This window comes from Nematolebias whitei, chromosome 5 (assembly GCF_014905685.2).
Source record: "Nematolebias whitei isolate Nwh7 chromosome 5, NemWhi1, whole genome shotgun sequence".
Taxonomy (NCBI): domain Eukaryota; kingdom Metazoa; phylum Chordata; class Actinopteri; order Cyprinodontiformes; family Rivulidae; genus Nematolebias; species Nematolebias whitei.
The window spans coordinates 39,311,600-39,338,358 of NC_056502.1; the positions used below are offsets into that span (position 1 = coordinate 39,311,600).

The 26,759-nt window shown below is 39.8% G+C and overlaps 1 protein-coding gene across 1 annotated transcript in view; it reads left to right on the plus strand.

Annotated features, from left to right (window-relative positions):
- LOC119409551 (nuclear factor of activated T-cells, cytoplasmic 1) overlaps nt 1-26,759 on the plus strand; it is a 160,398-nt gene that overhangs the window by 52,778 nt on the left and 80,861 nt on the right. Inside the window, exon 9 of the mRNA XM_037676449.1 lies at nt 898-1,557. Coding sequence (XP_037532377.1) covers nt 898-1,557 — 660 coding nt within the window. The remainder of the gene's footprint in view (nt 1-897; nt 1,558-26,759) is intronic.

A 26,759-nucleotide genomic window follows, 5' to 3' on the forward strand; every position in this document is an offset into this window, starting at 1 on the left:
TTGTGCTTCAGGGTATCTTAACACCAACCTATTAGTTTTGTGCTGGCACAGTGTGTGTATACATACTCATATAATAACTCAGCAGAGAGCGTGTTTATGTGGATCTCTCCTCATCAGCTTAACTCAGTATGTTCCTCTGTGTACCATTCTAACTACTTTCCTCAGCAGCATAGAGAAGGCATGTGATAGCTGTCAGTCATGCCTCGCCAGGAAGCAATGCAGACAGTGTATGCGTTGGATGAGAAATTCGAAGAGAGAAGGCAGGATGATCGAGTGGGGTCACAGCACTCTCCTGCATTAGCTGAGGTCTCAAGCTCCTGAAACCACAGGCTCAGCTTTGCAGCCTCTTAAGCAGCTCAGGCAGTCTAATCAAAATCAAATCATCTCCTTTTCCTCACTCCCCTCCTATCTTTTAGTCCCGAGAGAATCAATTACTTCTCGAGTGTGAAGGAAACCTGGGGGTCCTGGGCTCCTCGAGCAGCAACAGCAGCAGCAGCAGCAGCAGCAGCCGTCCAGGGCTTTAAAGTAGTTTTTTTGGATATCAGAGTTAGAGCAGAGTCCAAAGAAAATAGGTCTTACTCATTATTAGAGCCAGCTGTGGCTTTCCACACTGATGACTCATTCATTTTTCTTTCCCCTCAGTTCTTTTTTTGTTTTTCATGGTGTGGTAAATATGGGTGGTGGTGGAGGGTCTCCGTTAGTGAATTGCGCCAAGTGTATACTGAGCCAATATTGACTGGTTATTGTTTATTTGAACTTCGAAGGGTACAGAAGCCACAACTGCGCCTGTTCCCCTCCTTGCTCACACATTCTTTGTGCCATGTGTCTTAGTTGCACAATGGTTTTTAAAATCTCAACCTCTCAGTCTTTCTTTCTGTTTTTTTTTTTCCCCCTCAGTTCCGATAATAAAGACCGAACCCAATGATGAGTATGATTCTCTGGGATCAGTTGGCCTGGCAATGCGTTCAAAGCCCTTCTATGGCCAGCCCAGGCTCACCCCCATCATGCCGGTTACTGAACCCGACAACTGCCTGGTTGGTGGCTATCCTTCGTGCCCTCCTCGACATGCTGCCATGCCACCTTCATCTCCCAGTTCCAGCCCTACCCTGCATGATTTGTCTCCTGTGGCAAACAACAAGTGCCTCCCCAACAGCCCCACCCATGTAGCACCACCAGGCACTGTAGCTGCCCCCATGGAGACTCCTTGTTGCCCCAGCCTTGCCCACCCATTGTCTCCAGACCATAATTCTTCTCTGGTGATGCTGAACTCCCAGGGGAGCCCTAATCATCTCAACAGTCCTGGACCCCAAGGTTACCACCATTCCATGTACGCTAACAGCAGCTCCTCCTCGTCACCGGTGTCCCACCCTTCCACTCCTGAAGGGCCTGCAGAAAGTCCGTTTGTTCAAGCCTACAGTCCCAGTCAGGCGCCAAGTAGCTCAGCACCAGCTGGAGGGAGTCCCCCACACCTGCTACCTGAAGATGTTGGTCCACCCTCAATGGCTATCACTGTCAAGCAAGAGCCCCAGGAACTGGATCAGATGTATCTAGATGATGGTGAGTTAAGATACAGTTGTACATACTAAAATCTAAAAGGTTTTATTTATTAATATTTCAAGAATTAGGATGTTTTTAGAAGTTTTTATAAAGAAACACTGCTTTGTTAAGCTTAGTAACTGTAGCTGAAATGACCATTTATGCAGCAGAATACATTTATTTAACACCTTCTTCTTATCTGCAAGTCCTGACACTCATAGCCTCACCCTGCTGCTCCTCTCAGTATTTCCTGATGGAGCTTTGGCAGCTGATTTGCGTCACATTTGTTTAATTTTAGACCCTGCGGATTTATTTGCTTTTGGTCTGATATTTGGCTCAGCTTATGTTGGTCCAAGCGACTGCTTTATTTCAAAATGCCTACACTGCCTTGATGGGATTTTAAAACAATCTGTCAAAACATCAGAGCACCAAGGTCAGCCGGGGTGCAGCAGAACAAAAACAGTGGCACACGTATAGCGAGCCAAGCTGTTGACTCGACAACTAATGAGGGAAGCAAAACAATGGGTAGGGGTTTCCTGAACCAAACCATTTTCCCCCTATAATTCTGGGAGGGATGGTGGGAGGTGGGTTGCAGAGGATTTGTTTTCCCGTCTTTTCCCTGCAGAGTCGACACCATGTGGCTGTCATCATCAGGCGAGACTGTGGGGTCACTGGTCTCCCTCTGGCAATGAAACCAGTCACACCCAGGGGACCATATGGTCAGGTTTATTATCCATTTCACATTAGGTCTTTTATGTCAGCAACCTGTTATCTGTGTTAGCAGAGGCTCCACTTGTTGTTACAATATATATTCATGGATCACATCATTGGCATTCTTCCAGTCTGGAAATGTTAAAAAAATCCACCTGTGTCCCACCAGAGATGAGGGGATTACATTATATCCAAGGATATTACCCTTTCTGTACACCTTATGTTAAGTAAGTTGGTGTAGTGTGTATGTGTGTGAATTTAAATGTGTATGCTTGTGCGGTTTCTACACTCTTCCCTTAACAGAGCTGGGACTGGGTGATAGGCATGAGGGGATCAGGGGAGTCCTGCTCAGGAACTGCAATTGAGATGAAATTTAGCTGTCAGCATTTCTGTCAGTCTTCATGAGTCCCATTAGTCTTCACTTCATCAACAGACTATTCAGTCAGGTCTGTTATCAGCTCTGTGAACTCATAATTTTCCCTCCCTTTATACCATTTTGTCTAAAATTTATTCTCTTAAGGACCCGGCAATGTGATTGTCTAGAACTGCATTGTTTAGCAAAACCACTTAGTTTTAAAGAATAGTTCAAATAGTTTTTTTATAAAATGGCTGTGGAAAGTGTATGAACAAATAATATATCAGTTCTAAATAGGTCTTTAAGTAGTACCTGGCTTGACCATGATGGCTGGCAAAGAGGATTCGCAAAAGAGTGTCCAGAATGTCTTAAGACGGTTGTGATTCTCAATTTACTTGTTAGTCATAGAGGCTTGCACGCTTGTTAACTTTTGAACACGTTCCAAAAAACAAACAAACTATACAGCAAATTTTCTCTTAAAAAATCAGTCATTGTGGGCATCTTGAACCCGTCTGATTTTGTTTTGAGCATCTCTAACTTTTCACAAGAGTGCCAGAATACCTGCACATGAGCACTTTTCTGACAATGCATGTTCAGGTCTAAAAGTCATGCCAGTAATAAATAATATTTATGAAAATATGGTCCAGATCTGACGATCTTAATTGGGCTCAAGTTGATTAAATCATAAATGTGGGGCAACTGCCAAGGCGGGTGCAAAGTAAGCTGAGGTTGGTGCAATGTTGGCAGAGATGGTCAATGAAAGAATGTGAATGATCTAGAATACAGTTTTACAAGTCACGTACGCTCAAAAATAAACCATGATTTAGAAAATTTCATGCAAAAATACTGAAAATATTAATATTTTCCTGTACTGAGTCAAGTTTGAGTTGGTAACTCGGCTCCAACGGTTGCAACTCACTGGGATACTTCCTCTAGAAAGACCTCAGTTTGGAGAAAGTGTAATGTTGACCAGACTGATGAGCTAAATATTAGTCAAGCGTGGCCAAGACAAAGTGGATTGATGCCGCCGTAGAAAAACCTGTAATCTCAAAACATTTACAATTATTTATGAAAATGCTTTTTTTTAATCAATCAACGTCACAGTTAACTTTACATTGCATGGTTACTTCAGTTGAAATATTATATTTATTCCATAGACTGCACTGAAATTGTGGCAGCATGTTGGTGCTGCCACTGTTTGAACATGCAAATAATTTTAACCTTTAATAACCCTGTTTCTTAGACAAAGGCTTACAACTATGGACTTATTGAAATTAGATTAGTTGATGATTATAATCAAAACTATACATATTTCTCCAAACTGAGGTCATTTGAAGAGCTCTCTACAAAGAATAAGATGGTATTTGATCATAACCTTATAAACTTTCTGCAGAACCCAACTTCAAACAATGTGTTTTTTCCTCATTGTTTTGCACATTGCCACACCCAATATTTTACATTTTATTATAAAGTTGGCAAGAGTGTTTTTTTTAAGCACCCAAAATATGAAGTTAAACCAAAACTCCAAAGCAGTAGTAATTCTACCAAATCCTGTCGTAACCTGTCTTCTTTACAACTCCAGTTGCTTCCATCAGTCTGTGGGCCAAATGTATTCAGACAGTGATTACAGCTGCATTAGGGATGCACAGGAATATGTATTGATTGAATGAGAACAGGTAGGCAGCTCCTTGAAAACCTCATCAGGCTACTGGCTTGCATCACCTAACGTCTGCACAGGCATCTGTGGGGAACTGTTGGAGTCCCGGTAAGTGTGCGGTGGTAATAGCATACTGCAAAGGCATCTGCTGCTCCCAAGCTTGGACCTACACCAAACCCCTTAAATGAACCTTAAGCTAAAATAAATAAGATCGGAAGGCAAAGACAAGCCTCCCTGCTCACTGTTCACATGCATTACCGCTTATATTAGTGAGTCAGTTCTCCATTAGAGAGGCAAGACAGGAGGATGACCTCACCGCAGTAGCAGTGATTTAACGCCAGCCGCTGTAGAATAGAACCCCTCCTCAGCAATTGGGGGGCCAGCAATTTGGAATCTGCGGGAACACTCTTGATCTTCCCCAAGAGTGGTGCGCCTCCCACGCTCAAGCACTGAGGCCTCCGGCTCTCATCAGCCAGAGGAAATGTGTCTCTCAGGCCGAGCCGAGATTTTACTCAGCCCCTGAGAAACCCTTCAACGTATCTACGGTGAGCAACTTTACCGCAAGGAGCTGGGTTAGTATGCAGGGAGGTGTAAATCCCCCAGTCTGCTGTACACTTACTCCATCATAACCCCTTAAACTTTTCCCTTTGTTGCTATGGAAGCAATACATTTCAAAAATATATATCTACAGTGTTTTTGGAGCAAGATTCTAATCGAGCAATGCATTTACTGGGAAGGTATCCACCTGAATTCATAAAGTAATCATCTTGAGTCTCACCTGCTCTAACTCCTCAGAGCAGGAGGTACTGTCACATGGCTCAGAGAATGGAAGAAGACAATAAAACCATCTCTGCCAGAAGTCTAGTTCATGTTGTGTTGTTGGTCATTGTCATAAACATCTCGTGGTTAGGCTCACATAAAACTATAGTTCTCAGATTTGCTTAATTACTCACAGCTCAGGATTTGTGCTTAAAGTGGACATGACTGAGAGAGATGGCAGACAATGACATCACTATATACTAGTCTGCAGCAGCCTCATATGCCTCAAGAACCTTACTAATTAAGTCTAAATATAGGAAATGGTAGCACATTAGTTTGAAGGAGCAGTTCTGATGACATCATAACTGACTCACATGTTAATCTGTTCACACACACACACATTAAAAAGCTTTTTTCAAAGACAATCTTGGGAAATATCCAAGACTTTTTGTATTTTTTTGTTCCTGTTTAAACGTTTTACAGCTGATGTGTGTGTGTGTGTGTTTAGAATAGACCCAGTAATGGTGCTAGCTGTTTAAGGCTGGTGCAGTGTGTCCTGTCTCATTAGGTGCTATGGTGATGGGTGATATCATGAAACTCAGCTAAATGTGGCAGACAGAAAAGGAACTCGTGCTAATCAGTGAGATATATTTCTACCAGCTGCCTCTGGGAAACAAAGGGCCCTTATTCACCCCCCAAAAACGAAAACACCGAGCGCAGTACAGCCTTCCCTGTTTGCTGACATTTGACACATGTGCTCTGATTGCGTTGTGTTACGGCGTAGGTTTGCTTGTGATTGTTTCCTGTTCAATTCGAGGTTGGTGCATTTGAAACCCTGCACGAGTTGTTTTCTCAAACTAGAAACAGAATTGTCAATGCTTCTTTTTTTTTTTTTGGGGGGGGGGGGGGGGGTTCTCCCTCTTCTCCCACTCAGCAAAAACAAACCAAAAGAAAAAGAAACAGTTTAACTTTCGTGCAGATCTCTGTTGACTACTGATGCTTCTGAAGGCAACTCGAGGCATTCCTCATGGAAACTTTTACACATCCTGGCACACTGCCCAGACCCCAGGACTCCGCAAAACCCCTAATGATGATAGAGAACTCGTCCGCATCGTACTGAAAACATGCTGAGTCGTGAAGATTGGAGTGTGCCGCAAGGGTAGATTGAAGAGGGGCTGCAAAGATGAGGATTTTGGGGTGAAGGGTATTCATTAGAGTGAGGCTTTAAGTGCGCTGATGGGACTTGCTAAAGCACAACTCCCCTCTGTGTGTGAGTGTTTATGTGCGTGTGTGTGTTTCCCTTTAAGATGGTGGAGTCAGCTAGATGAGATAGCATCGTAAGTGACAGTATGTACTTTCACAACACTCAACCTCTGAACCCCCTAGCCTTTAGGGAGCAGGTCAAGCTCTGGCTAATAGTGCAGAGAAAGTGAGGCTGTCTTGTGGTTAAGTGCAAGGCCTAGATCATAGTCTCCTTCCACATGTAGAGATATTGACAGGTACAAGAAAGAAAAAAAAAAAAAGTGATGGCTTTTTTATTATTTATGACCACAGGCAGGATGTGGATATTTTACTGTTGTTGTTATTGCTGCCTTCTCATATTAGGACTCTTCTTTCCTGGCAGCACGTCTCACAGTGAGCTATAAGTAAAAGTTTGAGCTTCTTGAAGAAGTTTTATAGTCTTGGGAGAAATTAATAGGAAGGTGCACTCTTGCATTGGCCTTTGAGAGTCATTGAGCACCAAAGATATGAATCAACAACTATGCTTCAGGGATCGGCAATAGATTTGATTCAGTTTCCTCTCATTAAGATTAAAAACCCTTTCTTCTACTGTGTGAATTGAGCTGCTTTGACTCTTATTGCCCATTATCCAATTCTTCAGGCTTCACTGAGCACTTAACGGGGTGTCCTCTGTAGTGGTCCATGTTTCCGTGTCGTGTTCAGTCAGCCTACGGTGTTCAACACATGCAGCATTTTATATGATTTTCTAAACTTATTAATTTGGAGTAATATAGCACGGGAAAGCGTTATTATTGGTTCATTAGGATTTGTTGGGTAAACAAAAAACTTTGGAGCCCATAACCATTCTCTGTTGGGAAACATTCCCATAAAGCAAGTGGTCTGAAGCAATATTCACTTGAAATATAATGTATGAAAGATGCAATATGAGTTCATTAATGGAACCAAGAGACTATGTTATGTCTTCACTTTGGAGGAGAAATTCCTCCACCGCTTAGGGGAAGTCGTCTGAATCACCTTAGCAGCAATCTGTTTCATTTTACATCTCTTTAATCTCTGGCCCAACATGAGAGTCTTCACATTTCTGGTTCTGATCACTGCTTATTGTCACATATTAGGAAACCCACTCAGTTATTGACTCTATTGCTCCAAATTGCTTCCAGTTTAGCAAATAATTGGATTTAGCGGTTACATATGACGGTGGCATTGAGGTCACCGTGTTCGAGTTTTAACGGTTCGTAAAATCTATTGAGAAGATTATTAGTTTTGATAAACTGGTTAAGATTTTTTTTTTTAGCAATAGATTATTTTATTACAGCAGAAGGGGGATGCATGTGTGTGTGTGTAGCAAAGATGAAGGCAGCTGAGCCAGAAGATCTGGTTTGGTTTTAGCTGCTCCGTCATAATATCCACAGTCACGGTGAAAGAATGCGTCTGCTGAAAATCTGCAGTGGGATTATCTAAACAAATTGGGTTTCTTTTGTGTCTGGGGTTCACACGGGAGCACATTAAGATGAAGGCCTTTGATTCTGATTTGAAATGAGTTTTGCATGGCCAAATAGCATAAACTATACAAAGGATTGCTACTGTAAAGATGTTTATCTTCTGCTGGTTTGTGTTGAAATAAACAGAGTTTTGAGCTTTTTATGTTGTGTACGGTAATTATTTGGCATGAGTGCAAAATGGACCATAGTGAAGTATTAAATCAAACGCAGCATAATAAAGCAACGCTCCACACTAGATTCCCTCTCCAGACACATTTGAGCCTATTCACTAAAACTATATTACTTGCGTTAATCATAGATAATGTTTGTCTTACAGTTTCTCCTGACGCAGCTGTTTAGAGGCCCGGTTAATGTGGCTCACATTCTGAGGTTCAGGAGACACGCGTTGAAAAGCCACCAAGCCACACAGATCACAGCGGGTCAGGACTCAAACAGGACCTGTGGCTTGGCTGGGAACTCTTCAGTGTATATCTGTGATCCACCACCTCGTGCCAGACAGCCTCATTACTGAATCACAATATGACAAATGTCAGTGTGGTGGGCTGTTTGGACAAAATGATCACTTTTCCTCAGCAGGCTCTGAGGTTATCTGTGCCCCAGCACAGGGTTTCATTTAGCGATGATTTTTGCCACATTTATGCTTTTAACTGTGTACTTTCTGCTTCTGACTCAGAATATTTTAACAGGCACACACGAGGCAACAGCTAATTTCCTTTGTGCAATTTTGGCAACGAATACCGTCATTCTTTGTCTAACATTTCTTTGCTGTTTTACATACTTGAACTACATGGAGAGTATAACACAAAACAGACAAAAAGTGTGTGCTGACGTCAGTCCAGTGATTTAATCAAACAGAAAGATTACAACGAAAAACACTTGATTTTACAGATTTTATGGATTTTACTAAATCAATTTAGAAAACAAGGTATAATTAATATATATTACAAATATTTGAAAAACTTTGCTCTTAGCTTCACTAAAACCATTCCATAAATCTGATAATAATAATCTGTCCTCCAGCTCTAATGTTAAAAATCTTGGTGTTATTTTTGATCAGGACATGTTTTTTATCCCCCACATTAAAAACGTTACTAGAACCGCCTTCTTCCAGCTGCGTAATATAATTAAATTTAGAAACATCTTATCTAAAAATGATGCAGAAAAACTGGTCCATGCATTTGTCACGTCTAGACTGGACTATTGCAATGGTTTATTATCTGGGTGTCCAAATACTTCTTTAAAAAGTCTTCAGTTGATCCAAAATGCTGCTGCCAGAGTCTTAACTGGAGTTAATGGGAGAGATCATATTTCTCCAGTTTTAGCTTCTCTCCATTGGCTCCCTGTCAAATCCAGAATTGAATTCTAAATCCTACTTCTAACCTACAAAGCTCTCAACAACCTGGCTCCATCTTATATTACAGATCTTATTGTTCCATATTTTCCTAACAGAACACTTCGCTCTCAGACTGCAGGTTTACTTGTGGTTCCTAGAGTTTCCAGAAGCAGAATGGGAGGAAGATCTTTCAGTTATCCGGCTCCTCTTGTTGTGGAACCAACTTCCAGTTTCTGTCCATGAGGCTGACACATTGTCCAGTTTTAAAACTGGGATTAAGACTTTCCTTTTTGATAAATCCTATAGTCAGGTTTGGCTTGTTATGCTGCTATAAGCTTGGACTACTGGAGGACAAATTGACCTCATTTCCTTAAATGAATTTTTAAAATTTAATAATTTTCATTTGATACTATTTCTATCTTAACATGTGATTCTTGACCTGCCATTGTGTATCTGTTCCTCTCAAACCCAGCTGGTCGAAGCAGATGACCACTTGTCCTGAGTCTGGTTCTGCTAAATGTTTCTTCCTCATGAGGGAGTTTTTTCTTTCCACTGTCTCCTTCATGCTTGTTCAAGATGTGAGTTCTGCGATGGAGTTAAACTCAAAGCAGTCTGCTCCTCACATAAATAATGTTAAATGATTATTTTATTTATGAATGTTTCTGTTCAGTGCCCTGAGACGACTTCTGCTGTGACTTGGCATTGTATAAATAAACTGAATTGAATTAAATAAATTGACTCATTTCACAAAACCTTTCAACAAGTTATTAATTTTTATTTTATTTTATTTTATTTCATTTATTTATTTATATTTAAATCCGTCTCGAGGACCTGACTTAACTTTGCTAGATTTTTCTACCTGTATTATTGAGCATGCATCAGAATATCTATTCACATTGTTCTCACTGGACAATCAGTCTATCAATAAAATAACCCACACTAATGAAAAAAAAAAAAAAAATTAGATCTGGAGCACAACAATTATTTGTACATTTATTTTCAGAGGCATGCTGTACTGTATTGTTTCAATAGTTATTTTTTGAAGGTCATTGTACAAGAGGCAGGATACACCTGGACAGGTCACGAGTCCATCACAGCCTTTCTGGCAATTCACAACTTTCTGATTTTATACAAAATACCACCAGATTTTCTTTTTGATACATGCTTTATTTTGTTTTCAGGAGAGTTTATGATCTATAGTTACACCTAAAAAAATTGATTCATACTTTTTTTTTCAGTTTCAACACCAATTATCATAAGTGTTATTCTAAAATAGTCCCTAACATCACCAAAACAACATAAATATAAACTTTTTTCTTTGATAGAGAACTTATGACCATTGAGCCATTGTTTAAGAGCAATTCTATTTGTACTGTTTTTACTAATTATTTTATATTTTTTCAAAAAATTTTAAATAAATTAAAATCAAGATTAAAATTTAAGATCAAATTTAAGATCAAATTTAAGATCAACTTTAAGATCAACATTAGTATCAGCTACAAATGCATGTTTTATCTCAGCAGTAATTAAACAAATATAATTTAAATGCATGATAAATAACTTAGGTCCTAATAATGAACCTTGTGGAGCACCTCCAATGCTATTATATCTAGCTAATGTTTTTTAACAACTTTCACTCCACATTTTACCCTTTACTCTCAATTTTGAAGTTGGTCTATACCTTAGAGTGCATTAATGAGGCTTCCTAAATGTATTTACTGATGTTGTGTTTACCCTGAAGCAGCGGTTTCTCGTACAGTTACTTAATTGTTGCCAAAACCATAACTTTGTCTTGAATCTTGGCTACTTCCTCCTTGTAATATAAAATATGACCACATGGAAAAGTCATATAGTCATGGCTGAACACTTGTATTGCCAAATGTTTACAGTTTAGACAGAAAATTCAAGGGTTAAGATCAGCTTTTTCCACAGCTCAGGTCCAGATTATAAAGTAGTTGTTGACAGTTGAATGTGGTTCAAAAAGGGGACCCTCCAGACAAAATGAGCACGCAGGGCTGGTTGCTCTCAGCTGTTGTATTTACAGGATCTAAATGCTTGTGGCATCAGTAAACAAGGAGCAGATCTCCATCCCAGACCACTTAATAATGGTCCCCCATCTGAATTTCATTAGCTCAGTGAAATAGTATCTTGCAGCGACGATGTCAACAGTAAAGTCTGGTCCAGGTTGGTGGGATGGGGAAAGCCATTGGGTTTTGCAACTACTGGCAGAACTGATTGTCTCCTCCATGCACACATACCTCAGAAAGGAGAGAATGAACGAGAGAGGAGGGAAAGGTTGAGTCGAGATGGAAAGTGTATGATAGAGTGAAATAAAAATGCAACTCTGGAGAAGTGAGAGTAAAATCAGTCACAAGATTAAAAACCAAATGCAAATGTTCCCCGTTTTAGAAATATTTCCCTCCCACACATTTTCCAGAAAGGTCAACATAAAGTACAACTGCCAAAGTAGTAGAGCAATACCAAAAGATATCATTTTCCACTCAGTAAATGTGCTTTAAATACAATTTGATGGTGATCGAGAACTGGTTTTGCCGACTTTTTAAGACGAACCTGAAATATGGGGGACGGCCACAGATCATGACATGTGTTTCATAGTTTTTAGATTTTTTTTTTAATCTGAAGAATCCCACTCTTTCCTCAGATCCAGGAATTTTCAGTGAGCATGAGGAAAAGCAGGTCAGCCGTAGATACATAAAGAAGACAGAAACACAGACAGACTTGTGGGGGGAATCTGAGGTGGAAGAAAGTAGCATGCAGTCTTTTCCCTGGCAGCATCTCACACTGCCCCGTCTTTCTCACACACACACACAGAAACCCACAAACCATCCGTGCTCCGTTCTTGACTGAAGCTGTTAAAACCTAAAACAGTAAAAGTCAAAGAAAGGAAAACACAGCCCAAGGTAAAGATCACATTTTCTTCCTCTCGCGGCCGCGGCTGCTTGCAGCGCGGAGACTTGCCGAGCTGTGGGTGAACAGGTTTACGTTAGGACAGGGACTGCACATAACCGCTGAACTGTAAGTGTCCTACTGTTGACATGTGACCCAAAGCAGCAATAAACTTCAACTGGACCCTTGGCTCGCAGATTGTACTCAGCTGAGCTCAGTTTCTCCCAAAACAACATGCTAATAAATATGAAAAATAAAACGTTCTTGTCTGAGGTACTTCAAAATGAAATAAAATGTTAACCAGCATCCACACACAAATGAAACGAGTTAATTTAAGAAAGTAAATGATTGTTTTTTGAGTCAAAAGGCAGTGTTAAAATATATATTCCACTGTTAGTTATCAATTGAAGATGAGGGTAACCAGCCCTTAAATCCACACACAGTCTTCTTATAGTAACAAAATGTTGTTATTAGACTCCCATTAAAATATTAACCAAAATAGGAAACAGTTGCCATAAATTTATGAGCAAAATATAATATTTAGAGGGTTCTTGGACTCGTTTTTATTTAAGCATTTTCAGTCTTGATTAAAAAGTTAAGTGAAATTAGGTAAACTCTCAAAACATCCAGAACATTATTTCAAAAGCATTAACATATTTAGCTCTTTTTTAAGGTTTCAGCAAAACATGAAAAGTGGAGTTAATCTCTTTTCAAGTAGTTCTGTGGAAAGGTTACAAACAATTATCATCTTACCTGCTACAGATTGCTCTTTGAACGACATCGCTTTAAAGAAACAGATTTTAATCCTGACTAAATTAGTAAACTAACAACTAATACAAAAGTAGCCAAGACCAAAGTGAATTACTGTTAAATGAAAATAATTCAAATATCAAACTAGAGAAATTGTATTTCCTGCGAAAATACAGTGTAAATACTTATTGCAGAAGAACTTGCTGAAAAACAGCTGAAAATATCTAAAAACAGCTGACATGTAGCTGAAATTAAGAACTAGCCTAAAGTAGCAGAAGAAACCAGAAAGAACACATACTTCCTGAATTAGGTTTAAATAATCAGAAATGAGCACAGACTTTTGGAAAACAGCTAAAAAAGCTGAAATTATCAAAAATAGCTGAAAAGATAAAAAAGAAGCTTCAACTACCAGAATGAAGCAGAAAGAGCTGAAATTAGTTTAAAAAAATTAAGCTGCTATTATCTGCGGAGAAAGCAAAAATTAGCAGAAATTACTACAACCTTGAATTTATCTGAAAACAACTGAAATTATGTAAAAATACTAAAAGGTAGGTGAAAAGGTAGAGCAAACTTAAATTAGCATTAAAAAGGCAGAAAGAACAAATGTTTGCCCAATTAGGCAGAAAGAGTGGAAATGAGCACAAAAAAATAAAAATTATCTGAAAACAAGCCCCTCAAATGAGTTTAAAGAAACAGCTGAAAAGTAGCTTAAAAGCAGAAATCTGAAATTATAAGAAGGAAGTGGAAAGAGCATGTTTGCTGAATTAGGCTGAAAAAAGTTTAAATGAGTGCACAAAATGTGTAATTAGCTGGAAAAGCTTAAATTTTCATAAAATCAGCTAAATAGTAGCTGAAACAGTAGAAAAAGCTGAAACTAGCAGACATAAGCTGAAAGGAGCATAGTAAGCTGTGATTAGCAGAAAGAAGTTAGAAGCACAAACATGTTGTAGTTAGCATAAAGGATCTGAAAGGAGCACAAAACAGCTAAAAACAACTGCTGAAATTAGCTGAAAATAGTTGGAAAAAAGTTTAAAATTTGCACAAAGAAGCTGAAAGAAGCTAAAGCAGAACAAAACGTGAAAGAAGCAGTAAAAGGTTGTAAACACATCTAAAGATTTGAAGGATTTAAAATGAGCTCAAATTTTCTACGAGAAAAAATATGGCGGAAAAGGCTAAATATTTCAAAAAGCTAAAGTTGCACCAGTACTAAAAGTCATAGCAGGATTGTCCTGAAAGAGCTGAACGTTTTGACATATGATTTGTTGAAATAGCTGAAAACTGCACGATGAGAATTGCGCTGAAAAACGTACAGAAGAAAACTGGATCACTATAGTGTGAACGCTTCATGAACATTTACACAATAACTCTTGGTGGTTCATGCAAACACTGCTTTGTAAACCTTTACACTGCCGTCAACTATGCTCAAGTGTTGCAGCTATCTGCTGCTGCTGCTATTTGTCTTTGCAAAAATAACATTTTACACAATAAAACAAAATGACGCAAACTGGTTACAATATAAAAAGGTATAAAATATTGTTAGTAGAAACTGTTGTCAAGTTTAGTGCTTTGGAGTTGTTTTAGGACAGCAGCAATAAATTTAAATGACTTAAACTTTATTCATCCAACCTGAGGTCATTCAAAGAGCAGTCTACAACAGGTAAGATATTCATGACCTTTTACAGAACCCCTAATCTTCCACGAGTCAATTACTAATATTGTATATGTTTCAATCTATTAATCAGAACGTGTTTTGGCATAAGTAAGAAATGCATTTAGTCAGGTTATTGATTTATAAACTTACAAAAAGATTTATAAATAATTTATCACCACTTTATAATGGTTTTATAAAAGAAGGGGACGTCATTGATTTAATCTGTGATTTATGAGAACATGCTGGACTCTAAATCTTCAGATCTTTGTATCATTTTCTAAATCGCACACTTTAAATCAGCTGCGAGCCGTATAGTTGGACACATCTGCTTCAAAAGAAATCACATGAAGTCCTTTGGGTCAGTGAAAGCACAGAAGGAAAACCTGTTTCTACATATTGGGTTCACGTCCTGAGCTACAGAAACTGTTAAATCTGAAAGATGTGGAACGGCGTGAAGAAAAGCAGGTGGAACTGTGACCCAGTGATTTACAGGTGGCAGGATGTCTGCATCCACGACCGCCTCTGGAGGAGCAGCTTCATCGTCACCTTTGACTCAAAGTCTGCAACTATAGGGAGTCCAGATGGACCCAACTCGGAGCATCTATGAAATCCAAACTGAGTTTGAACACATTTGAAGGGAGATAAAAGAAAATTTGCTGGAGTTTGTTTCTCTCCTCCTTCCTCTCTCTTCTATGTGAATGGGTCCATGCTGTGCCCTGAGGAGACCTTCTCCTCTGTGGCCTCGGATCCCTGCAGGCGTAGAGGATTTGAAGCTGGAGGGCAGCTCTCAGGGTCAGCACGCAGATCGTTAATCAGACCACTCAGCTTCGATACAGACGCTTCACTAGAGCACTGCAGGGAACGGGCTCAGGTTCTTGTCCACTGCAGGAGCTTTTTAAGACTTTCTTACCTCTGCCTTACTCCTTCAAGTGTTTTCTATGAAATCATGAGATACAAAAGCCAAATTTCAAATAAATATACTATATATATATATATATACTACAAGGTTATTTTAGTCATAACATGAGACCAAACAGTTTAAAACTATGAAAAGCCTTGAAGGATTTCTTTCACCACTTTTCATGACAAAGTTTTAGACATCAATCATCATATGTTGAAAAATATATGGTAGTTATTGCTGTTTTGGTCAAACCTTGAAAATAATGTTATGTACTCTTGTGGGATATTACATAACTTTTAGCACTCAGAGTATGTGTTGGAAGTGACTCTTTGTTGCTACCACACCAAATTTTAACTCATTTGTAAAATTGACCGAGCTACAGATATTTTAGTTTCGGAAAAGATAGAATAATTCTAGCCGCCATTTTAAATTAATTTGACTCCTAAAGGTAGTCAGATGAAGATATACCTGTAATAACTATGTTCTGATAGTGTCATCAATATTTATCTTGAAGGTTATGAGATATTGGCGAGTGGCAGCCGTGGCTGAGTGGTTAGAGCAGTTGTTCTCCAATGTGAGAGTTGGGGGTTCGATTCTATCAGCAGTCACATGCTGAAGTGTCCCTGGGCAAGACACTGAACCCCTCATTGCCTCCAATGTGTGTCCCATCGGTGTGTGAGTGTGATCTAAAGTATTGATTATTCTTTGTATTAATGTAGTAGAGTGATGTATGAATGGGTAAATGAGGACACAGATTTTAGTGTAAAGCACTTTGAGTATCTTGTCAAGGTTTCTTTATTGTCATTCACATCATATGTGGTACATGTGGTGGAACAACAAAAGTATAAATTGTAAACTAAAAACAGTAATAAGATCTAAGATATGAACTAAGAAATACACTAAACACGTAACAGTGCAAATATGCCGAACAACAGAAGCACGAACATGAGTCTGTGTGAGTAGATGAGTACGAATAAACACAGCAGCATTAAATAAATCAGCAACACGGATAATCAGCAGCACTTATCAACAGAGTGATATAACAGTGATTTTTTTTTTCACAGTGATTATCCTGGTTAGATTCATGAGTCTAACAGCCTCAGGGTAGAAGCTGTTCCTCAGTCTAGTGGTTCTACACTTAGTGCTCCTCAACCTCCTTCCTGAGGGGAGCGGGGCAAAAAGTGTGTGTGCTGGGTGAGTGGGGTCCTTCATGATGCAGGTGGTCCTCTTCCTGCATCTGGAGGCGTAGATGTCTGTGATGGTGGGGAGGCTGACTCCAACATCTTCTGTACAGCCTTCACCACTCTCTGCAAAGCTTTTCTTTCTGCAGCTGTGCAGCCTCCATGCCACACGTTGATGCTGGAGCACAGGATGCTCTCCACTGCACACCTGTAGAAGGAGGTGAGGACTGAGCTTCCCAGACCAGCTCGTCTCAGCCGCCTGAGGACGTAGAGTCTCTGATGAGCTTTCTTGATCAGGCTGGTGGTGTTGTTGCTCCAGCTGAGGTTGTCATTCATGTGTACACCCAAGTACTTGTAGCTGGAGACCATGTCCACCGCAGATCCTCCAGGGTGTGTTTGTTCCATCTGAAATCCACGACCATCTCCTTCATCTTACTCATATTGATGTGAAGGATGTTCTTCCTGCACCATCTCTCCAGATGTTCCACCTCCTGCCTGTAGCTAAATTCATCGTTGTTTGTGATGCATCCCACCACCAGTGGTGGAGAACGTACTCAAACACTGTACTTAAATAAAAGTACAAATAAACAGACAAAAATGTACTCTAGTAAAAGTAGAAGTACCACATTAACATTTTTACTTAAATAAAAGTAAATAAGTAATTGCTTTTAAAATACTTAAAGTATTAAAAGTAAAAGTACTTCATGAATGTATTACCTAATGTAACGGTCTGCTTATCTTTAAGTGTACCCACCGTATGTATATTTTCTGTAATACATTAATAGTGTTGTTCCATTTTAATGAACAATGCTGCAGATAATACATGTTTTTATTGTGTTTACTCTGTAACACAGTTCACACTTGGACTTGTGATTCTGTGAGTCAGAATTTCAGGGATGACCTGCAGAGTTAAATGTCATTAATCAAAATAAGAAAGAGGAATGATTATACCTTTGAAAGTTTTTATTTAACACAAACAAAAACCAATGTGTCATTTTAACTGCAGTAAATGAATTTAAGTAAAAGTTGTCTGATGAAAAAAGGAGCATTAGAGACAACTAACAAAGTAACAGGCTCTGATCATTTCCACTGATATTTCAACTCCAGTTTGTCGTCAACTCCAGTTTGTCATCAACACTAGTTAAAATAATAATAGTCAATAATAATAAACACTATTTTAACTTCCTGACACCATTTTTAAAACTTGGACCTGAGTGTTGAGCCATTTGGAGAACCTCTCATCTCCTAGCATCCCATGAACTGACATATTTTAATATTGCAGCAAGAATTTCTTGTTCAAGTTCAGAAGAAGTTGGTTTTCAAAGATTTTTGAGTCCAGTCTGGCTCTATTGGGAGAGAATCTGTCCTGTTGTACTGAGCAGTCTTTCAATAAGGCCATGGGTGGAGTATATCTTCTGACTGACTCTCTTGTGGTGGAATACATTTTGGGTTTGTTAGTGGTGCTGCAGGTGCACCCAGCTCAGTGACATACTAGAATATATGTCATTGGCCCAGCTCTTCTTGATGGCGGGCCTAACGTTACCTGCCCACTTTGCAGTGATTCAATGGACCAACTCCCCTCTCCCCATTGGTTACTTTCAAAGTAACAAACAAATCAAAAAGCTGCAACATGAATGTAACTTGTAACGCAAAGCATTATAGAAATGTAGTGTAGTAGAAAGTACAGATACTTGATGTAAAATGTAGTGGAGTAAAAGTATAAAGTACCCACAATTAACTCTACTTAAGTAAAGTACAGATACATAAAAAATGTACTTAAGTACAGTAACAAAGTATTTATACTTAGTTACATCCCACCATGGCCCACCACTGCTGTATTGTCTGCAAACTTTACAATGTGACAGCCTGGATGGGTAGGTGCACAGTCATATGTGAACAGAGTGAACAGGAGGGGACTCAACACACAGCCCTGGGGGAGCCAGTGCTGAGGGTTATGGTGGAGGAGGAGAAGTTGTGGATCCTCACAGGCTATGGTCTGTTTGTTAACAAGTCTAGTACCAAGTTGCAAATGGATGGGCTCAGTCCTAGTGTGAGTAGTTTGTCCATCAGGATCTGGGGGATCATGGTGTTGAAGGCAGATGTGACGTCCACAAAGAGCATATGGATGTAAGAGTCTTTCTGCTCCAGGTGGGTGAGAGCAACGTGGACCACAGAGGAGATGGCATCCTCTGTTGATCGATTCTCATGTATGCGTACTGGTGAGGGTCTTCACTGATGTTGAAGGTTGTTTTGATGTGGGTTATGACCAGTCTTTTGAAGCATTTAGCGACTATTGGGGTGAGGGCTACTGGCTGATAGTCATTCAGACCAGTCACTGTAAAGCTATTTGGAACTGGGATGATGGTGGCAGTCTTCAGGCAAGTGGGAACTGTTCTCAGGGTGAGGGAGGATTTAAAGATGTCGACAAGAACCTCACAGAGCTGATCGGCACATTCTTTCAGCACCATCCCCGGGATGTTGTCTAGACCAGTTGCTTTGTGAGAATTAATCCTCTTGAAGGCACTCCTTACTTTAGTTCAGGTCACTCTGAGGAACACTTCTTCCGGTGGTGAGGTGAGTCTGGTGCTGGGTGGTCTGTTCGGGTCTTCAAAAAATGTGTAGAACTTGTTGAGGGCATCAAGCAGTGATGAGTCCTTAGGGCATTGTGCACCTCTGTCTTTATAATCTGTTATACACTTAATGCCCCTCCACATGCACCGTGGGTCTCGTGAGGTGAATTGACCCTGGATCCTATGTGCTGTGGCTTTAGCCCTTTAATACTTCAGTAGCTTCTTTGAAGACCTGCCATTCTGTACATGCAAAACAGTCTTTCAATATGGAGTCACTGTTCTTCACCCATCCACTCATTTTTCTTTGTGTTGGTCTGGAGCGTTTCATTGGGGATAAGATAGAAAGGTGATATATAAGAACAGTCCATTCACCATTCACCATATTTTGATAAAAGACAGACAACACTGACTAACAATTAATGCCAAAGTTTAAAAAAAGATCTTGTGCATTCAGTTAAAGCTTAAAGTACAAGTTGGTGAAGACTCTCTGGTATAACCAGACTAAATCTTAGCTTAATATTTCAAGAATCGACAGTTATATCCAAATTTGTGTTTGCTAAGATGGCTTAGCTGAGGTGGCCATTTTGAATTGCGTCTCCATACAATAACTGGTTGTGTGTGTATAAGCAATGATTACAATACAATAGTTTCATTAGAATCTAACTAGTGGTTTATGAGATATTTTGCTAACAGACAAACAGTAAGCAGCCAAACACATGGGCAAACCACGTCACCTGCCTTTCACCTTTTAGCAATGGGCAGTAATGTCCAGGCCAGCTGTGGAGAGGTTCTGCATGTAAACGTCCTACATGCTGAAGGAAACGTTGTTTTGTTGTCATTCTTGGCCTTCAGTCCCTGACAGCTGGACAAAAATTCATTTGAATCAATAAATAATTGAGCAAAGAGATTTTGTATGTTTTTTTTTGTGGATGTCAGAGCAGGAGGGTTACCCAAAGGCCATGGCAAGCTGCCCCCCACACACACTGCAACAGAACACTACACAACAGGAAGGAGCCTCCCCGAGCCATCTTTCTGTGATTGATGGTGGACAATAAAACCTGCACTGAGGTAACCCTCCTTTTGGACACGGACACCATTGCTGCTCTTTAAATAAATAAAAGAAAATAATTCTGAAACAGACAAATGATTTAAAGACGCACACTGCAAGAGCACAAGTGCAGCTGTAAATTGTATTCTGTGCAGGTGCATGGTAAAATGTTCACCCCTCTGGCTGCAGCCTACTGATTCCACAACTGTTCCACAATACTCATATTTTTAGCTCGTAGAATGACTTCAGAACCAGTAAACTCCTGAACTGTTTGTGTTCAAATAAATCACTGAACATTTATCAGAAAGCAAAGTTATTTTACCGCAAAGCCAACTGGTTATGAGGCATGCATCCAGTTTTTTTTTGTGTCTGTCTCTTGTTAAAAGAATGATTTATGTGTGTTTTGCTATCTTTGATGCATTTTTAAACTGTGATGTTTGCTTTTTGCTTCACTTGTGCAAAACTGAGATTTTGATTTCACAGTCATTGTCCATGATGCACACAGAAGCTTTTAGCTTCTTGTTTTTGTGTCTGCTTTTGATAAACAGCACTTGTTGATCTGTGATATTGTCCTCCTTCCACTGCAGCTTTTTTTTTTTTTTTTTTTAATGTACGTAATTAGGCCAGACTGTGCAAATAAAAGAATTAAAGCAGAAATTTTAAAGTTGTTTTGCATGACAAAGCATCCGCGTTACTTTGGACACATTTACTCACCGATTCATTAGTGTAGACGGTGCTAAGGCTTTTTATTGTTCTCCTTTTGTGCTGCTAGTTTACAATGTTTTATATATTGCTGGTTCTGTAACAACTGTGGACTGAACTCAGAGGAGTCGGTGTTAAGGGCGCAGGAGATCAGCTCCATGTAAACACCTCCCCCTCACCGTCCCTGGAGGCCAACCTGAAGCGCACACACCCGCAGCCTCCTGGGCCCAGGAGGAAATGAGGGGAGGAGGAGGAGGGGAGGGAGGTGGCAGGCCAACAAAGACAGAGTGTGGTAAAGATAGGGAGAGTCGGAGCTCACCATGCAAGATCAAACACTGAGGTTCTGCTCCACTGCAGCCAAAATAAGCTCATCAGTGGTGGGGCTTTCAGGAAAAGTTCATGTCTGTTGAATTCTAATTTGGGATACAGCTGTTTTATAGTTTTAAAGCTTTTTTAGTCAATTGGACTGTGTTGTAGTGTCTGGAAACCAGGCGAGGCAGACAGGGAAACACTTCGAGGTCATGCCTATGGGTTTATTTTACAACCGACAAGCATTAAGCACAAACTGATGTGAGACAAATCAGAAAGTGTCGAATAGAGATGAAACATTTTGTCTCACCACTTTTGGTACAAGAAACATGTCAGGTCTCAAGGCTACTTCATGCTGCTTCAGTCAGCTTCTTCAGTCAGCTGATTCAGAGCCTCCATCTATAACTAGGACTTTACACCTGTTCAGTAAAACTAGTCTTCATGCACTCCTTAATTAACTTTGTGTCCCCTGTCGCAAGAGCGAAGAGGGATAATTGTAAATACACCCTGTCCATCGTCACATTTTGTGATCATAACATGAAAAATAAGCAGCATGCCACATTGTGACCTCTGTTTTGGTGTGTAGCTGCATCTAGGAGTAAAGAAAGGTCACCATCAAAACGGGGTTACCATATCACAATCCAAGATGGCCACCACCAGTATTTATAAACTGGTTGTCTCAATTATTTGAGAAAACTATGCATTTTAGTTTTTATATTGCTTTAATGTATAGATTCCTTAAATGGTTGGGGTGGCCGATTAATCTATGATGGTCAAGGACCCCTTTCCCCCCCCTATGGCTCAGCCGTTGCACCTGGTCATGGATAAAATTGTTCTCTTCACTCACTGGTATCTGTCACCCTGCACTGCTTTGGATAAATAAAATAAAGTAAAATAAATTTCTTCTCCACAGTGTAACTCCTGCCCACTTGAACACCTTACACTAAAAACATTAAGGTTTACTTGCATTCCCTGATCAATTCTAGTCCTGTAAAACACTCATCTCAAAAACTACAAACGTTCATTATTCTGAACCCCTCAGCGATGGGGAACAGCAGCATGCCGCTTGTTCTATTTGATTATTCCTTCCAAAACACAAACTGTGTTACTTCTCTTTGCACCCATGACTCGTGGGGTGTGTTGGCAGTTTGGTAGAAAAGTTTCACTGGTACTGATGGTGTGAATGTGACTAAAACCTACGCCAGCCAACTAAAACTACAACTAAAAGGGTTTCAGTAATCAGTGAAAACAGAAGTTTGGCTGTTTTCTGTACTGTGATCTTTATGTGTTTTTCTTTACTAACTCCTTTGTTGCCATGGAAACGTGTTTTGGGTCATCGTTCTGCTGGAAGACCCATTCACAACTCATCTTCACTATACTGGCTGAAGAAAGTTCTTGTCCAAGATTCCACGGTACATGACCACCACATCCACTGACCCCTCAGTGAACTGGACACTTATCAGAAAAAAACAAACCATAACGTTTCTGCCTCCATGTTAGTCTGTGGAGATGGAGTTTATTTTTAATCATAGTCAACATTTCTTTTCCTCCAAATCCACTGTGTCAAACTGACGCCACACAGCTTGGTTTTGGTGTCAGTTGGCTCTTTCTCCGAGAACGATTAGGTCGTTTACTGTGAAACTGAGCCCAGACCTTCTACGTTTCAAGACATCACTGTTCACAGCTAAATGAGGAGCTGATGGGCTCAGAGGCACACAGAACCTCACGGCTGCTGCAGGTGGTTGTAACCTCGCTCTTTGAGATAAACTCAACTTTGCCTCAAAGCAAACGCTTGCTCTGCGGCCATGTTTTCATTTCTTCAGCGTCTTCTTCTTGTTAAGCGAAGCTGTCAGTCGTAGAGACTGTTTCCACTTGGGAACCTCGGGGCTTCACACATCAGCCTGGCTGTGAGGATGAAATATTCTGTCTGTACATATCATCACACCATTAGGCCCAAAGGGAGCCCTGCGATGGATTAGCAGCTGTTAACCTGCAAGGCTCAGATGAATTCATGAAGCACTTTATCACGATGAAGCACGAGCGCAACGCTTCATCCCCTTCCCTCTGCGGGAATAACGACTCCGTCGGCCTCCGTCATGCTCGTCCTCTTTCGCCCACTCTATTCTAAGTTCTTCGTCAGTGTGGTGTGTGTGTGTGTGTGTGTTCTGACCTTTGACCGCCTCCCTATTTGTGACACTGCTGGTCGTGAGCAGGAGATGAGCGAAGCAGTCCGAGACACCCGGGCCGCGTGTGGGAGGCAGCAAATTGTCCATTAAGTGTTTGAGCAGAGGCCGAGGTAAGATTTGATATAGTGGGGAAATAAAAGTCATGCGTAGCAGGAAATTCAATTGTCTCTCTCCAGCAAGTTGAAGCTTTGGTTTGGCTTCCCCACCAAATCAATTTCACATGAAAGCGTGAGTTCAGATTAGGTTGAACGGCCTCTGTCTTCTCAGCCAGCACAGATGTGAGTGTTTCAGTGTTTACATGAAACAACCTGCATGACTCAGATGAACTTCCTCACATTCTAGAGTCTGACTGTCACAACAGATGGAAACTGCGTCTTATTTCTCACAAAGCTGGTGTTGTACAAGTAAGCATAGGAAATATCTCCCTTTGCTGCAATGTGCAGGTTCTTGACCTAAAGACAGCTGCAGCTCATACATGCTGTGAAAGTAAGAGGAGAGTCAGGAAGGAGGCCTTCAGCACCAAGAGACTCTCTTACAACCTTAAGTTCAGAGGTCACATTTTGGATAATCAGCTGAGAGCAGCTTGGCTGAGGTACGTCTCCCTTGTTTGGGTGTCTGCTGGTCGGGCATGGTTTGACTGCAGGGGATTGTGTTACGGCAGCGTGAACCTCCAAGTGGCTCTCAGGCCTCAAGTCGGTGCATGTGTCAGACCACAGGCCCTCCTCTGTTCTCTGAGAAAGCCTGGCTGGTATCGAATCCCAATGCTCAGAGCTCACCTATAACGATGCTAGCTGAATCCCCAGAGCAGGTCAGGTTCATGCTGAAGCCCAAGGAAATAAATCAAGCTTGGCTTCCTGCATAAAAAGAGGTTAAATGTTAACACCACCCCTCCTTGTTCTTTTATACCAGGTAGTAAAACACGATGTGCACATTTTCATTAGTTTGCACTAAAAAAAGTAGAAATGTAGGAGTATTTGAAATCAAAAATCAGCAATGTGCAAGATGAACGTCTCATTCGAACTTTTTTCTGTTATTAATTTGCAAACAGGTGATGATGTAAATATATTTTACTAACAGCCTAGCTATAAAGTTCACAAAAAATGTATATCCAATAATGAACTTTTTCCTTTTCTTTTTGTTTGCAAACATTTTTAAAGTATCATTTATGTGTGTGTGCAAATTTAAGGTTTTAGCAAATATTTTTGTCTTCTTTTTGTTTCTTTTTTTTTATAATCAGATTCTTCCAGCTACCATAGTCTCATAACTACAAATATATGTTTATGTATTCTTAGCCTTTTTAAAAAATGCAATAGATTGATGCAAACATTAATTGTATTTCCGTCCTAATTCCACCACAACAGGATGACATTATATGATGATTCTTTAAATGAGGCCTGTGTGCAGACCAGTCTTGATTTAGAGGTTTTCTGCAAACGTTCCTGTTTCAGATGTGATCCCCCCAAATAATAAAATTATATTTAATGTCTGTTGCTGAAGTAATATTCCACATACCTGACAAATAAATGCAGACACCATGCACTGGATTGTTTCCTCTCAACAGTACAAAACATGTTTTTAAGATTTATTTATTTTATTATTATTTTATTTTATTGGCATGCAGTTCTTGATCTTTTCCACATAAATCTATGTAGTCACCCTTAAAGGGGTAGTTCAAATCTTTGAAATGGGGTTTGCTTAAAAATATATTAACAGATAATGTTTAACCAGGTATAGAACATTTTTGGAACAACCTAACTTTAGAGAAAAGCTGTTTAATTAAGACAAGACTGACGAGCTAATGACTAGTCTGAGCAGGGCCAAAGTGGACTATTTTTGTCCTAAAGCAACTCCAGACTTGCTCAAATTCTCACAGTGGTTTATATTTAAACCTCATTTTGACATTAGAATAGAATAGAATAGAATAGAATAGAATAGAATAGAATAGAATAGAATAGAATAGAATAGAATAGAATAGAATAGAATAGAATAGAATAGACTTTTTTTTTCCATGCCACACTAAAGTTATTGGTCAAGACATGGGATAAAAATGTTCTTAAGTAAATAGAAAAAAAAAAGTAAATAGAAAATTAATAAATGCATTTATTACAAGATTTCAAAATTAGCATGCATTAAAAATGAAATAAATAAAAGCACATCAGTAAAATGTGACAAATCATTGAAACTGTTTTCTCAGAGAAAAAGAATGTTAAAAGGTAAAGACACATCTGTCAGTAAGAACAGACAGTTGTTACCCTTGTAGTAAAAAGACAAATAGGGCACTTGCAGATGAAAAAATACTAATTATAATGCTGCACGATAGCTGAATTGATTTCATGCAGTCTGTCAGAGCTGTGGTAATCGTACCATCTGATGACTGCTGGGAGAAACAACCTGCAATAATAAAACATGTAATGCAAACACATATAAACTATTGTGAAGTGCTTTTTAGATTGTTTTGGTAGATTGGTTAGTTCATTGATACTTTACATCTGGTAGCTTAACAGTTTGTTCAGAAAGAAACTGTTTCATCAAACTGAGGCCGTTCAAAAAGCTACCTACAACAGGTAAGATATTCATTGTTCACAACCTTTCCATATAGCCCTGTTTCAATAGATCTGAATTATTTCAGCGTTATGAAGTTTAATATCTCCAGGATGAACAGTGGCAGAAAAGTCTCTCCCTGCAGGTTGAAGCAAATCCTTTTCTGTCCCAGTTGATACAGGCAGATTGTTCTAGTGAGGTCAATATATATTCAGCCAGCTGTCACACCCAGTGGGGGGTTAGCAAAGAGCCACACTCCGCCAAAAAACACTGAAAGAGCATCATAAAAGGAGCCGGACTGTCCGGTGAACAGTTTGGTTCAGCTGGCATCCCAGCAGCAACGCTCAGCTATGGTTTCACGTCACTCTCACGTGTGTCTAAAATAGATCTCCCAGCCGCTCCAACTAACGGATACGATCTGACAGGTTGCTGACTGGACCGGTGCTGCAGCTAATAAAGGATGGCAGTCTGTGTAACTAACACTTTGCATGGCTCATAACGGTGGGGGGGGGTCAGCAGGGGAATATTTGGAGATCAGTTTTCCACTGTTTTTGTTTATTCATGTATCCTCTCAGTTATAATTTTCATTATTAACTGGGAAAGTGAAGAACAAAAACATGTTTCCAGAGTTTCTGAGAGAAATGCAAAACCACTTTAATTTATTGTCATGTAACAAAACAAATCATGTTTTTCATGCACTATAGAAATCATGATTTAGGGAAATGTCCCAATGGAAAAGTTACACCTACTGCAGCTTGATGATTACTGTATTTTTCAGACCATAAGGCACACTGGATTATAAGGCGCAATATCAGTGAACGGGTCTGTTTTCATACATGAGGTGCACCAGATTATAAGGCGCAATATCAGTGAACGGGTCTGTTTTCATACATGAGGTGCACCAGATTATAAGGCGCA